Raw genomic sequence first — 14,207 nt, 5'->3', positions numbered from 1 at the left:
GAATTATATGAATTTTGGGATTTAAACTGTTTTGTATGTGGCCAAGGGTGCAACCCTATATACGCCAATTTTTTTTTATTTTTTTTTGGATTTTGGAGTTTTTAATGTGACTACCAGTGATTTTGCAAGTTTTATTATTTCAATTGTTGATCGATTCAATAATTATTAATTTTCACTTTCTTTATTAAATTTATTTATATTAATGCTGAGAAATAAGAATTCGTTGAAGATTTTTCTTTTTCAATAGCAGAGCACACGACACAAGATTTTGAATGCAACTGGTTGTGGGATTTTATACAATTTACTGTATCTGGTTGTTTCAATGCACAGGACAATAAAATACATGAACTTCCATAGTATATAGACATGATGAAAAGTTAAAAAACATGTTTTTTTTTATAAAAAAAATTAATGAGAAGAGAAGGACGAAAGACAAACAGCCATGTAAAAATAAAGCCATGAGGCATACTGCTGAAAGCTATTGTATTGTAATTAAATTTGAACCAAATTGCAACATGTTTATTATGGCAACAATTTTTCTGCCTTTGTTGTCTGCTGAAATAGTGAAATGTTATCTTGGACTGGGCAATTCATTGGTCGCAGTATGTTAACTTGAGGTGAATGATTCAATAACTAACAATCATGATTCATGATGCGCCAAAATCAAATTTCCTGTTAGAAACATGCACGGGTTTAGTTTCTTAATTGGACAAGTTTTTTTTGTCCATAATATGGCTCATCTAATTTGTTGGTTGAGGTAATCATTTGCCAGAATTATTTGGACTGGTTTCTTAAACAACTGAAACAAGGTGTAGTTAATACCAATGGCCTATTCAGGTCCTTCAGTTATTTATCACCATTAACCACATTTTTGAGATAAATGCCGGCACCCCTTCTCTATTACCATGTGACTTATTCCTAAGTAGTGCACAACGACGAGGGGGTTCTGATGAAATCCAGCCTGGATTATTATAGGAGCAAATGAATTGTCCCTAATCTCTACCGTGTTAAGATTTGGTGCAAATTAATTTTGAATTCCCAATATTAGTGGTTTCTATATAAATTCATTAGGAGCTAGTCCCTATCATGTTTGCAAGTCTCACATATGCCCTATCCTAAATTACTAATTATTAGGGAATGCTACCTTTAATCCAAAAGTTGTCTAAAAGAAACTAGGAGCTCAAAAAGCTAGCACAGATTCATAAGCATTTTGTTACAAATGATTTAGGCTTTGTTTAATACATAAGTGGGCATATTAGTCATCCAAAAATTCCAGTACAAAGACATATGAAATAATTGGTTTAATTTTAAATGGATTACAAACACTGAACATAAGTTGTGGCACCTTCTGCATGCATTTTACTTTAGGGCATGTAAACTACTAGTAGCTAGTGTGCAACTAATTATAAAAATAGCATGTTAATCAGTTTGCCTAACCCACCAAGCCTGTAAGCCAATCAATTAACTTGACAGATCCTCCTTTCTGGTGAAAATGACAAAGGAAGAGCAAAATGGATTTTCTATTTCAATTATCAGCTTGGCTGTTCAAATGAAGTGTAACTATTTGTTTTCTCTGGGGAACTTACTATATTGTGCCATGATTCACTTTGGACTCATGCATATTTTCAACACCTAACACTCTTCATTTCGTCGTCAGTCGATTATTGGTTAATGGGAAGCTGGTTCATCAAATCCAATAAAATTTTATCATCCTACTTTTTGTTCGGAGGAAAAAAAATTGATTTACCTACGTGTGTGTTATAATATTTTATTATTTAGTTATGTGGCATTAATTTTTTAAGTTTAGGCCAAAGTGCTAGGAACATATTCTAATTATGGATCACTTAAAAAATTCCCTTTTATGTTCGAGACTCATGATTCCGGAAACTCATACAACAAATGAAAGTGACGCTATTGAAGCTCGGTACAGACCTTGAGAGTACTAATTATGAAAAACCACAAAACATATATACATTTGAAAATAAATTTGTGTTTAATTAAATCCACAAAACATATATACATTTTTTTTCACCAAAAAAAAAATATCTGGGGAAGGGCATGCGAGGAATAAACTTAACAGTTAACACCTAGACCCCATTATAGAAGCAGATCATGACAACCTCAAACAATTTCAGACGATCTCACATATATGGATGGAAATTAGTTATTAATTCTACCCTATTTGAACACATAAATTCTAGACTGTTTTTTAATTTATTATTTCAATAAATTTATTTAGAATCTTAGAAAAATAAACTATTTAATTTATTTTAGTAAACTTCACTCTTGTGTAATAAGTAACAAGTATTTAATTAAACTATTTATTAAAATACAGTATGTATCAATCATATATAATTCGCTACGTGTTGGCTTTTTAATTGGTCTGAATTTTGAGAGAAGTTTTAGTTTGATTCCATCTCCAAGTTTTGAATATCGTTTCCTCGAGTTAAATTGAATGGGGCGATAAATACTAGTAATATAACTGTAAATTACATATCTTTGTATTATAAATTATGTAAAATAACAGAGTAAACTGAAAAAACTCTCGTAAACTACATTTTTCCTTCTCAAATACCCACATTGATAGTTCTTTGATCTTTCCCATTTTCTCCTTCTCATCTCCTTCGTCTTGGTGACAAAATTCCTCCTCCATTCGATACCCCCAAAGTTATATGGTTTAAAGTTGCATTATTCTGTGTAAAAAGATATATTACGCGGAAAACGAAAAAGACATATAACATATTGGTGATAAAATTATTTAATGGATATGGTGATGTTAAAAGAGTCTACAAGTGCAAATAGTCAAGGAGACAACACAACCAATGGGATCAAATAGGAATTATTCCCTATCCTTTGTTAATTGGGAGAGCTGGCTGCCATCCTTGTGAAATATTATTATCTTTCTTTTATTGGAATTTTTTTAAAGAAGTTTATCTTTTTATTTTTTTAAAGACTCCTTTTAAAGTTCAATTTTTTTTATGCATTTGTCTTAATGAATTAATTAAGTGTAAAGAGATTAATGAAAAAAAATCCCAACAGTTTTAAGGATAAAACTACGAAAAATAATATAAATGATTGAATTTTAATATCATTAATTAAATAATTTTATTTTTTGTTCTTTTAAAATGGCTGAAAGAGTTTTTATTTATAAGACCAAAAGTAATATTATTGATTATTGTTTATACCCATCTCAAGCATAATAGCTTTATGTAAAAGATGTGGTCTCAAAAAAATGTAGTACTAATTTATTACTAACTAAAGTGTTTTATTATGTAATAATTTTTTAGAAAAATATTTTCTTTTAAAAATGTCACGTGACTATCAAATCAATAACAATTATCCATATTATATGTCTACGTGGATGTAACGTTATCGCTTAAAAATTCAAGTTAATAATAGAAACTAAAAATGGAACGGATGAATTTATGGGGCCAAAATTTAGAATATTTTGAGAAACTAAAAGTGAAAATTCATATAAAATGAGAGACTACCAAGTTTTTTCTTTAGAGGAAAGAAAATTATGAAATTTCATTAAAAAAATCAGAGAAAAATACAAGTACAGATTTATTGTTAAAGACATAGTTACAAACATGAAATCTTGATATTCTTGGACAAACTACCAAGTTAGTTAACCCAAATAATTATTATTACTTTCATTGTTACTTTCTTAGAAATATATGGGGTTAATTGAGGTGTGAAAACGTAATAACCTATGTTTTGATGAGGAACATTTGAGTTATGATAACATGATGATGTTGAAATTAATTTAAATTCATAACACAAAAATATATTTTTTAAATAACCATGTGACTTTTATTAAAAAAAAAAAAAAAAAAACAGACCATGTGACTTTAAGTTTTTCGTTGCACCGGAGCATATATACAATAGCGACCAGCGAGAATCAAACCATCAAGCTAAACTTAATTTTCATAATTTGTTTTTCTTTTTCAAATATATCTTATTAATTCATTTGAATTGAATTCCTTTCTTTAGAAGATAAATAAATATTTTTAAACATCTTAATTTTACATATTTATTAGCAGTAATTGTCTTAGAATGAATGTCATAAGATGTTAATATCTTTTCTATACATAATTAATGAATTCTCAAACTCAATCTAATTCTTAAAAGAATTTTCTTTTTATTTTTTTAAAATATTTTTCCTTAAAATAAAATTTGGACTCTTTTAGACAAATTTCTTCATAAATACTTATAGGAGATAAAAAAAAAAGGAAAAATAAAATAAACTTATCTATAAAATAAAATTAATTTATATATATATGAGCTAATTTGTAAAAGTTATGTCATATTACCTCCCCAAAAACTTATTTTCAACTTATACATAAGTTAATTTTAATTTACTTATTTTATTTTCTTCTCTTATAAGTGTTATAGATAACTTTATCCAAAATGATCATTTGATAGAAAGTATTTATTTTTTGAAGTGTTTTTGTTGATTTGTTGCAACTTATATTTTAACTAATAGACTAATAGTAGTATTATCTAAATACAGTTGTTAGGCTAGTAATTCAGATGATTGAATAATAAACGTGAATTATTACAAACTTTCTTGTCCCTAAATACAACTTTTAATAACAATATAAAAAGACCATTAGTAGCTAAGTTTTGACACATTGGATGACTAATTGGGGTGGCTATGCTCTGTTGGCTTTATGAAATAGAAATGAGTTAACTAACTACGAACCTTTAATTGATCCACAAGTGTGGCGTAGAATAAACAAGGTGAATAAGTTTTGAAAATTGTGAATTTTGCAATTTATTTCTTAATACTTGAAATAAATATGCTGAGTACATTCTTATACAAAGTCAACCTCCTAAAAGAACAAGTTGTAAGAAATAATTTTAAAAAACTACAAATATAGTGTGGCAAGTTGTGAGCCGTAAATAAATAAATGTTTTAATAACATTGGGATCTCCCAATTGATTTAATTATTTTATTTTATTCATATTCATATTGGTGATACTCACATTCCCCTAATCTCATTGTTACCTCCAAAAGTTAGGCAGTCCAATGAAAGGGTCAAAGTATTAGTTGAATGGTTTCAAAGATTTTGCAGCTAATCAAGGGTTTCCACATAGCACGCTCATCTATCAAATCTCAATGACATTTGCCTAACTTAATGATAACGGGTTTTGGAGGTATGCTTGTGTCGGAACAGGAGAAACAGGACCCACTTCAAAACCCCATTGTTTCTAATCAAGTTACGGATTTGCGTTGCTTAATCTTAATTATAATCAAGCAGTGTCAATTACTTATTACTGCCTTTAATTGGATTTGTGTTTTCATGTTCAAACTTTATAAATTTAATTATTTCCAAAATTATTGTGTTATTATACAATTATTAATAATTTTTAATGAATAATATTTTCTTAAAATTTATTATTGAATTAATTTTTTTTACATAAATCATATATACAAAATTTTCATATTAATTTAAAATTATTTATTATTTCGTATATATTGATTAAAACTAACGTAATATAAAATTTTTAATATATATATATATATATGGAGTTAACAAATTTTATTTTTGAAAAAACTATATATAAATTGTTTCATTTCAAATTCACACTTAACTAAATTATCTTTATTTTAAAAAATACACACACTGATGCTGTTGGATTATGTTTGTTAAACTCTTATTTCAATGATAGAAAAAATATAATTAGTAACTAAGTTTAGCGACTAAATAATATCAATCATTAACTCGTTAATAGTGTTCACTTTAAAATAAAGAATCTTTTGGTTGCAGGTAATGAAATATGATTGCAATAAAGTTGATCGATCGATCTAGTGCTTGATTATAATTAAGTTTTGAAGTCAAAATTGTTGATCAAATAGTGATCAACACCGGCTCTCTTGTCTGTGCGACGACATTGGACCTATGATTAAAAGGACCTATTTTTTTAAAAAATATATTTTTGTAATAAAAAATTATATTATTTCATCTTGTTTTATAAATAAATTAAAATTAAAATACTTAGGGCCTTATTTAGTATTCCGTCTAAAGTTCATAAAATCTTAAGATCAATCCCATATTTTTGTAGCTAAATATTTGTTGTTTTGTGACAAAATTGAAAATGATTACTAAACCACATACTATTTTATGTCATTTAACAATTGAAACACCGACCTTTAATGATCTAGATGCTGTGGGTCACTAAACTTGAATGTTTGAACTCCTGTGATGTCTTTGTAATAAAAAAAATTAGTGATAACATTTTACATTAAGTAACTTATAATCGATGTAATGATCATAAGATTCAGTTGCTAAATCCTAAATATAATTGCAACATTCCTTTTCTTTCTTCTCTGTTTTTTGTTTGTAATTTTGTCCTTTCTCTTTTTAGTAAGAATGTTAAAACAAGTCATTTCAATTCAACTCAATTTAATCTATTTTCAATTGGTTCAAAAATAGATTAGGTTGAATTTGACTTATTTTGAGATTGGATTGAAAACCTTGTCTCAGCTCAACCCTCTCATGTTACGAGTTGAGTTAGATTGATTTGTCATTTTTTTTAAATGAATGACTCATAAGTTGATCTATCAATTTATAAAACAACTAAATAATATAAGTACTATAAGCATGTTCTTATAATCAGAATAATAGAGTAAATATTAATTTTGATGACAAATTGATCCCTAAAAAGTAAAATGTTTGAATTTAATTTTTAAACATGCAAAAAGTGTAATATTGGTCCCCAAATTTTATATTTTATATTTATTGGATTCATTAAAAATATTATAAAGTAATTCTTAGAGTGTATAATGTGAGAGACCTAACTCAATCCCAAAAGCTAGTTACAGGGATGAGGGAAAGAATATTTTTCTCTTCCCTTTCGTTATAAGCATCATTAGCTTATATAAAGGATTACAAGCTTAAAGATAAACTAAGAATAATGATAGAATATTTTATCTTATATTCTGATAATATATTCTATCAAATACAAACTGATTAGCTAGGTTAAGAATATCGATAGAATATCTTATCATATATTTTAATAATATATTCTATCAAATACAAACTGATTCGTTAGGCTAACAATACTGATATAATATCTTATCATATATTCTATCACACCCCCGCAGTCGAAGCGAGAGGTCGACGAACACGAACACTAAGACTGTCTCGAACTGGACCCAGGACTACCGCCACTAATTTTTTTTTTCCAGAATTCTTGTGATATCCAGACGGCTTCCCACGTTGTTGTTGGTCTGAATGAGAGAAATTTGAGTCATAAATGGATTGTGAGGCAGCCACCATTGTCGATTCGGCTTCCTTAAGTGTGAGCATCGATCGAGCCTGATAAAACAGAGGTTGATGATCACGCTGCTGAATTAATGTCCCTACACCTCGATATACGCTTGTGAGACCCGGAACAAGTTGAATGACGAGGCAGCTCTTCGACAGACATTCTCCATTTCAAGAGTGATGGAGATATGGTTCCTTATATTGAAAACCGCAAGAGACGAATGGAAAGAACTCTTATTGTTCGTCATGACGGTGAGAAGAAAAAGAAATAAGAGATGGAGGGAAGGTAAGGTAAGAGAAGTGATTTGAGAGAGACAGCGAGCAAAAAGACTCATTGGGATTTGAAAAGTTCAGCCAATGTCACATATTGGACATTTTCCATCTCAAGAATGATTAGGACATGATTCTTGATGTTGGAGACAACAAGAGAAGTGTGAAAGATAGAGTTTGTAATATGAGAGGCCTGTGTGTGAAAGTCAAAGGACGGTGCTAGGGTAATATGAGAGTGTGTAATATGAGAGGCCTAACTCAACCCCAAAAGTTAGTTTAAGAGGTGAGAGTTGTCCTTCACTTATATATTCTAATGTGAGATTACTTTTAGCCGATGTGAGACTTGAATTATTTTCAATACACCCCCCTCACGCCAAACACTTCTTGGACTTGAATGGTGGGTGTTTGTCACCACAAAGCAAGTGTGGTCTCAGGATCAGAACTGGTTCTGATACCATCTTAGAATGAATAAGATATTCTATCAATAATTTTAATGTATATAATTAAACAATTGTATATGAAAAATATTAACATCATGCATTTTCAAAGATTAAAATGCTAGTTTTGTTATATTTATAGACTAAAAGTATAATTTATTCTGTAAACAAAAACAAAACCAAAAGTTTTGAAAATTCTTATTAGTTTTTTTATGGAAATATAGCTCCCTTTGATTTTGACTTCGTTAAAATATAATTAGGAGTAGAAAATGGTAATTTTGTAACGGTCAAGTGGTTATGCGTCTTTGCACTAGACAAATTTGCTCAAAGGCCAACGAATTTACTCATCATTTGACAACCACCCAAGTGAATACTATCCCAAATCCCAACAGTCCTTCCATATCATCAAATGTTGTTTTGACTAACTTTAAATACGTATTGTATTTTGACTCATTTGTATGTAGTTATGTTATTATATGTTCATAAGTATTTATTATTTTAGAAATTTGTTAAAACTTATATCACCGTCAAAATATTTTAGTAATTAAAATGTTGTTTTCAATTATTGACAATAAAAAAAAGATTTTGTACTTGAAATAATGCCCGATTTTTCATGAATGATTCTTAAAAATGTATTTTGGGAGGAATCCTAGTAATGTTGAGAGTCCGATTTAGATTTACATTTCTATGGGACTAATATTAGAAGAGGTAGACTAATAGTTAAGAAATAATTCCTCTATCTACAAATACTTCTCTATTTATATAGTTTGACATGAATACACACTATATACTTAAAGATCCTTTTGATTTGCTTAAATGTAAGAAATAACAAAATACAAAAATATTTGTTATATATCCGTCTGGTTATAAAATTAATATTAGAACAACACAAAAAAAAATTGCGAGGGACAAAATAAAATTACAAAAAGTTATAACATACTAAACCAGGGGATAATTTTTTCTCTTGCACATAATAAAATAAAAAACCTAAATTGTCCTTCTCACATTCCAGGATATGGAGGTCTTGCGAGGGCATGTTGGTTACCGTTATCGAGATTACACCGAAAAGACGAGGTCCTATGACGGCAGGGAGCGTGATATATAAATTTTTCACGTTATTATATTTGTATTGTTCATTTTTTTTTATCAAAAATAATGTATAAGATAAAAAAATTATATTGTGACTTACGCGATTGTGTTGTATTGTACACCTAAATTTGTATTGTTCATTGTATTGTACACCTAAATGCGTATTCAACACACAAAAAGCTTGAGTTACTAGGCACGAGTATCATACCATGTCATTTGTGAGTTCAATGTATCATTGTTGTCAAAATTATTGATTTGACCAAAGACGGTGTTTTAAGACACTAATTTGATCTAGGATTTCCTATCGATTCAACAACAGATTTTTTGTTTTGTCTACACTTGTTTATCTACGATTTATGTTTATTTTTAAGGTAAATACCCATTGTTTATCTTTTAATTCAACGCTGTCTATTACTAATTTTCAAATTCAACATTGTTTACATAAAATTCAACTTTAAAAAACGTGGCTTTGCAATTATGGTTTATTTCTTTCTTTTTAATTTTTTTTAAGAACTATGTCTGCCTCGGAAACTAGTTGCAGGGGCAGTTATTTACTTATTTGACTTATTATCTTTTGTTTCCTTTTGTCCCTAATAAATCTTGAAGACCATATTTGTAATTTCAATTACAATAATGTGAATATAACTGATTTTCAAAAGGAAGATGCAGAACGAGATGGTATGATCTATTATTGATTGCATTAATACAGCTGGGATGAGTTTCAGAGAAAAAGAATATTAGCTTTGCGAATCTTTATTTATATATATAAATAAAACGAGTTTTTTATTTTTTTTAAAAAGTACAGAATCTTTGTTTTTTTTTTTTTTTTAAAGTCTCAAGTTCTAGGAGGAAAAACACACATGGATTATCAACTCTGGTTGATTCTAATCGTTCTTTCCTCTTCTGATTGAGAAAGGAAAAAGAAAAACTTGTTATAATATTATCCAAACCAAATATTGCATGAAAAGGTCTTGTCGGTCCCCTCTTCACTCAGATATCCATGTTAATAATTTTGTTTTTTACACTCGAAAAACGTTTAAATTGAAAAATTCATCATTTGACGTTTTATCAATGAAATAATTAGATGCTACACACTAATAATATGGGTGAAAAAAAATAGTAAATGAAGATGGTTAGAGTTTTCACTTTGACTAGTGGAGCCCAGGGCAGTGAGATTAACTGTCTGGTGAATATCCAGTGCATGCGCGAATATAGATAAACTGAGACAGTAAAGTTTAGAAGTAGCTGGGTTGTAACTACCTTAGCATGATGAGAATTTAAGGAAGGGGTGATTGATGATGAGCGAGAAGAATTTAGGGTAGTGAGAGATTAAATTGTTATGTGAGAAAAAAAAGGTTGTAAGAAGTGGGCTTAGGCTATAAACAACCAAAGGAGGTTACCTTACATTCCACGTTTCTTCCTCCTCCCCCAAACAGCAGTATTTATGGCCTTGTTTTCCTATCTCTCTTTTCTCCTCATCATATTCACATCTCCATCTTCTCTCTCTCTCTCTCTCTCTCTCTAACTCTCTTCTAAAACTTACCAACACAACAAAATCGAGTTTCCAATAAAGAGTTTTGTTGAAATGGAAAACGTTCCGGCGGTGTGTAAGGAAGATGATCAGATGGATTTGCCTCCCGGATTTCGATTCCACCCGACGGATGAAGAGCTCATAAGCCATTACCTCTACAAGAAGGTCATTGACACCAAGTTCTGCGCCAGGGCAATTGGAGAAGTGGACCTCAACAAGTCCGAGCCTTGGGATTTGCCATGTAAGTGAAACCAAACCAATTCGATCAATCTACCTTTCATGTATTATATTGATTTTCCTTGAAAAGTTAAAATTGCAAGTTTGTGTTTAGGGAAAGCCAAAATGGGAGAAAAAGAGTGGTACTTTTTCTGTGTGAGAGACAGAAAATACCCCACTGGCTTGAGAACCAACAGGGCCACAGAAGCTGGGTACTGGAAGGCCACAGGGAAAGACAAAGAGATTTTCAGAGGAAAATCTTTGGTTGGAATGAAGAAAACTCTGGTTTTCTACAGAGGTCGAGCACCCAAAGGAGAGAAAAGCAATTGGGTCATGCACGAGTACCGACTCGAGGGAAAATTCTCTGCTCACAACCTCCCAAAAACTGCAAAGGTATATTATTATTCTCTTCCTTATCTTGCTTTTCAACTTGGATTTGTTTTGATGATTATGATTGTTGTTTTTGTGGCAGAACGAGTGGGTGATTTGCAGGGTGTTTCAGAAGAGTTCAGCTGGGAAGAAAACTCATATCTCGGGGATAATGAGGTTGGACTCTTTTGCTAATGAATTGGGTTCTTCTGCTCTGCCACCCCTTTCAGATTCTTCGCCTTCTATTGGCAACACTAAACCTCTGAATGATTCGGCTTACGTGCCCTGCTTCTCCAATCCAATTGATGTTCAAAGAAACCAAGAAGGTGTCTTCGATTCCTTCACCAACTCTATGTATGGGGTTTCTTCAAATCCTATGGACATTCTTCCCAGAATGCCACCTTCTGGCTCCTTCTACTCCACTCAAGGTGTTCAAGCTGCGCCTAATTTTGCATTTCCTGGTTCTGTTTACACTCTTCAGGACCACACCATCCTGAGAGCTTTGTGTGAAAACAATGGTTACAAGCCAGAGAGGGACATGATCAGTGTTTCGCAGGAAACGGGTCTAACTACTGACATCAACGCTGAAACCTCTTCAAATTTTGATGTGGGTTGGAGGCCCTTTGAGAATCACAATCATGCATCTGTTTCTGTTGCCCCATTGGATCTTGATGGTTTGTGGAATTACTAAAAGTTTAAATAAAAGGAACAATTACAGTGAAAAGTGAAATTAACCCCACTTTTGAGCTGAAAGGAAGAGGAACAACAAGAGCCTCGGGTGGGGTTGATACTGTTGTTGTTTCTCTGAATAGATTTTATCTAAGACATGTAATTACTGAAGCATATGTTGTTAAGTGTAAGAATTAAGAAATGTTGTGGAATTAGGCTGGTCTGATCTTTTGACACTTTGGGCTTGTGGTTGGCATGAACACGAGCATAATTATTTTGTTTCAGCTTGGATTAAAAATCATAGTAGATTGAGACTGGTGGATTAAAATTAAAATTTAAAAAGTCATGATGATGATTATGTACCGTAGCTTGTTGATCTTGCTTTTCTGGATTGGATTATCAGTATAGTATAATCCAGCTAATACTGAGACCATGACCAAGAGCTTGATTCGGTTAATGTTTGAATAGCATATTTTTAGTTTTAAAATGTGGGGGCTGTACGGTTACCAATGAAAATCCCTCAATTCTCTTTCTCTCTCGATTTGGACACACGTGCACGCGCATACTTTGACATAGACAAATGTTATCAAACTTATCTGCATTTACCTACTCCAAAGCTAACTGTACAAATCATGACTCTCAACTCTCAACTTCTCTTTCTGTTTACGTGCGTGTGTGTTAATGATAAGACAGCAGTATGATTCATTGTCAAATGCAAAAATTCAAAGGTTTTTACCTAAAACATCTGAACACATCGCTCTAGCCTCCAGTGGTGGTGTTCACATTTCATACCCTTCTCTGATTTAGCCCTTTCAAAGTCTTTTGCATTATTAATAACAAGGATGAGAACAACTGATATATATTTATCCTAATGCAATTTCTCAAAACTAATTTTATTTACCAAGAAGAAGGCGTTTTAGAATAGTAATAAATAACTAAATATGATATGTTTAGTTTGTAGTCAAGATACAAGTCAAGTGAGAACAAAGAATTTGTGCATGTGCAACCTCCAACATCATATTGGTATTGAATATGACACGTAATATAAAAATACATGCATAGGATCAGTGGCAAGGAGACTGCAAATGAAAATCAAAGTATAAGGTTAAAAAGAAAAAGGAATATGGTCTAATATATTTTATTTATTTAATATGCTTGTGATTTTCAGTGAAATTCCATCCCATTGAGCTATATTCAAATAGCATGTTACTGATTTTTTTGTAAGCTTAAGCTGTATATAAGAAATAAATAATAAAAATACTCCTTTTATGAGGTGTGATTGCTTTTACTGAATCAGGAACGCTTGTCTGTATTTGTGATAATTTATTTTATTCATTCATTTGAATTTGTCAAATCATCTATTCCTCATTTCATGATATGAATTCCGTTTTGAAGCTGTAATGGCATGACATGAGCGCATTGATCTTCTTTTTCTTATTTTGTCCAAAAATACAATATACGTATCTCTTTGGTACCATGCACATGTGGTGTTTACATTTATGGCACATGATAAATCCTCTAAAAAAATCCACCAATTTGAGCCCTGCACGTCTTGATCCATAACTATATGAAAATACTGGCAATAATTTGTCTTTTAATAATTTTTTGCACAACTCACTTAGTTTGATGGCAAATAAATACGTTAAAGATAAACCTCTCACAGTTACTATTTCGTTTTCTTCATGATATAATGACGCCAATCCAACGCCCCTTCTTCTACATTGGCCTACGAAGTGTTTATTTTTATTTAGTATATTTTACTGTATGAATGAGGTTGAAATAGAAAATTAACTTTCGAGGACGTATTATAAGTTTTGTGGCTCTATCCTTTGATTGCTGCAATTGTGGTATAAGTTTAGAAACGCCAACTACCTTATCATCATCGCATTAGTGAGCTATATGGGTATTCCGGGTTTCAAAGTTATGATTTGGAGAAAGAAAATTAGTTTTCTCCCATTTCATGTTACTTTGGAGAAAGAATAATGTTTCTAGTGAAAATTGTAAAAACAAATTCTTCTTATATTAAATAAAAAATAAAAATTTGACATTTTTATTTTCTTTGTCCTATTTCTATTCAAACAAATGGGATATTTTTCTTCAAAAAATAATCTTATTTGAATTTTGAAGTGTGATTAATTCTAAATGTAAATATATTTAGTTAATTAGTTTATCATGGGAAATTATTCCCTTTCACTTTCAGTGTACTCAAATCCAGTTTTGGTTTACAAACATGGTATTAGTGTGGTTAAAAGTCTTATCTTTATCTTCATTATAATTAGTACATGGTGACACAAGTGATAAAATTTGAAGGGCGTAAAGGTCACTTCACGTTCTCGACATTAAATTTAGTGG

The 14,207-nt window shown here is 30.7% G+C and overlaps 1 protein-coding gene across 1 annotated transcript; it reads left to right on the top strand.

The window, feature by feature from the left end:
- Window positions 1-10,318: 10,318 nt before the first annotated feature.
- LOC100798002 (NAC domain-containing protein 100) lies at window positions 10,319-12,164 on the top strand. The gene is made up of 3 exons (XM_003524678.5): window positions 10,319-10,842; window positions 10,933-11,210; window positions 11,290-12,164. Exons 1-3 carry the CDS (start codon window positions 10,656-10,658, stop codon window positions 11,875-11,877), a joined length of 1,053 nt encoding a protein of 350 aa, XP_003524726.1. The 5' UTR covers window positions 10,319-10,655; the 3' UTR covers window positions 11,878-12,164.
- The last annotated feature ends 2,043 nt before the right edge of the window (window positions 12,165-14,207 follow it).

This window comes from Glycine max, chromosome 5, assembly GCF_000004515.6.
Source record: "Glycine max cultivar Williams 82 chromosome 5, Glycine_max_v4.0, whole genome shotgun sequence".
Taxonomy (NCBI): domain Eukaryota; kingdom Viridiplantae; phylum Streptophyta; class Magnoliopsida; order Fabales; family Fabaceae; genus Glycine; species Glycine max.
This window is presented reverse-complemented; position numbering and strand designations above follow the sequence as displayed.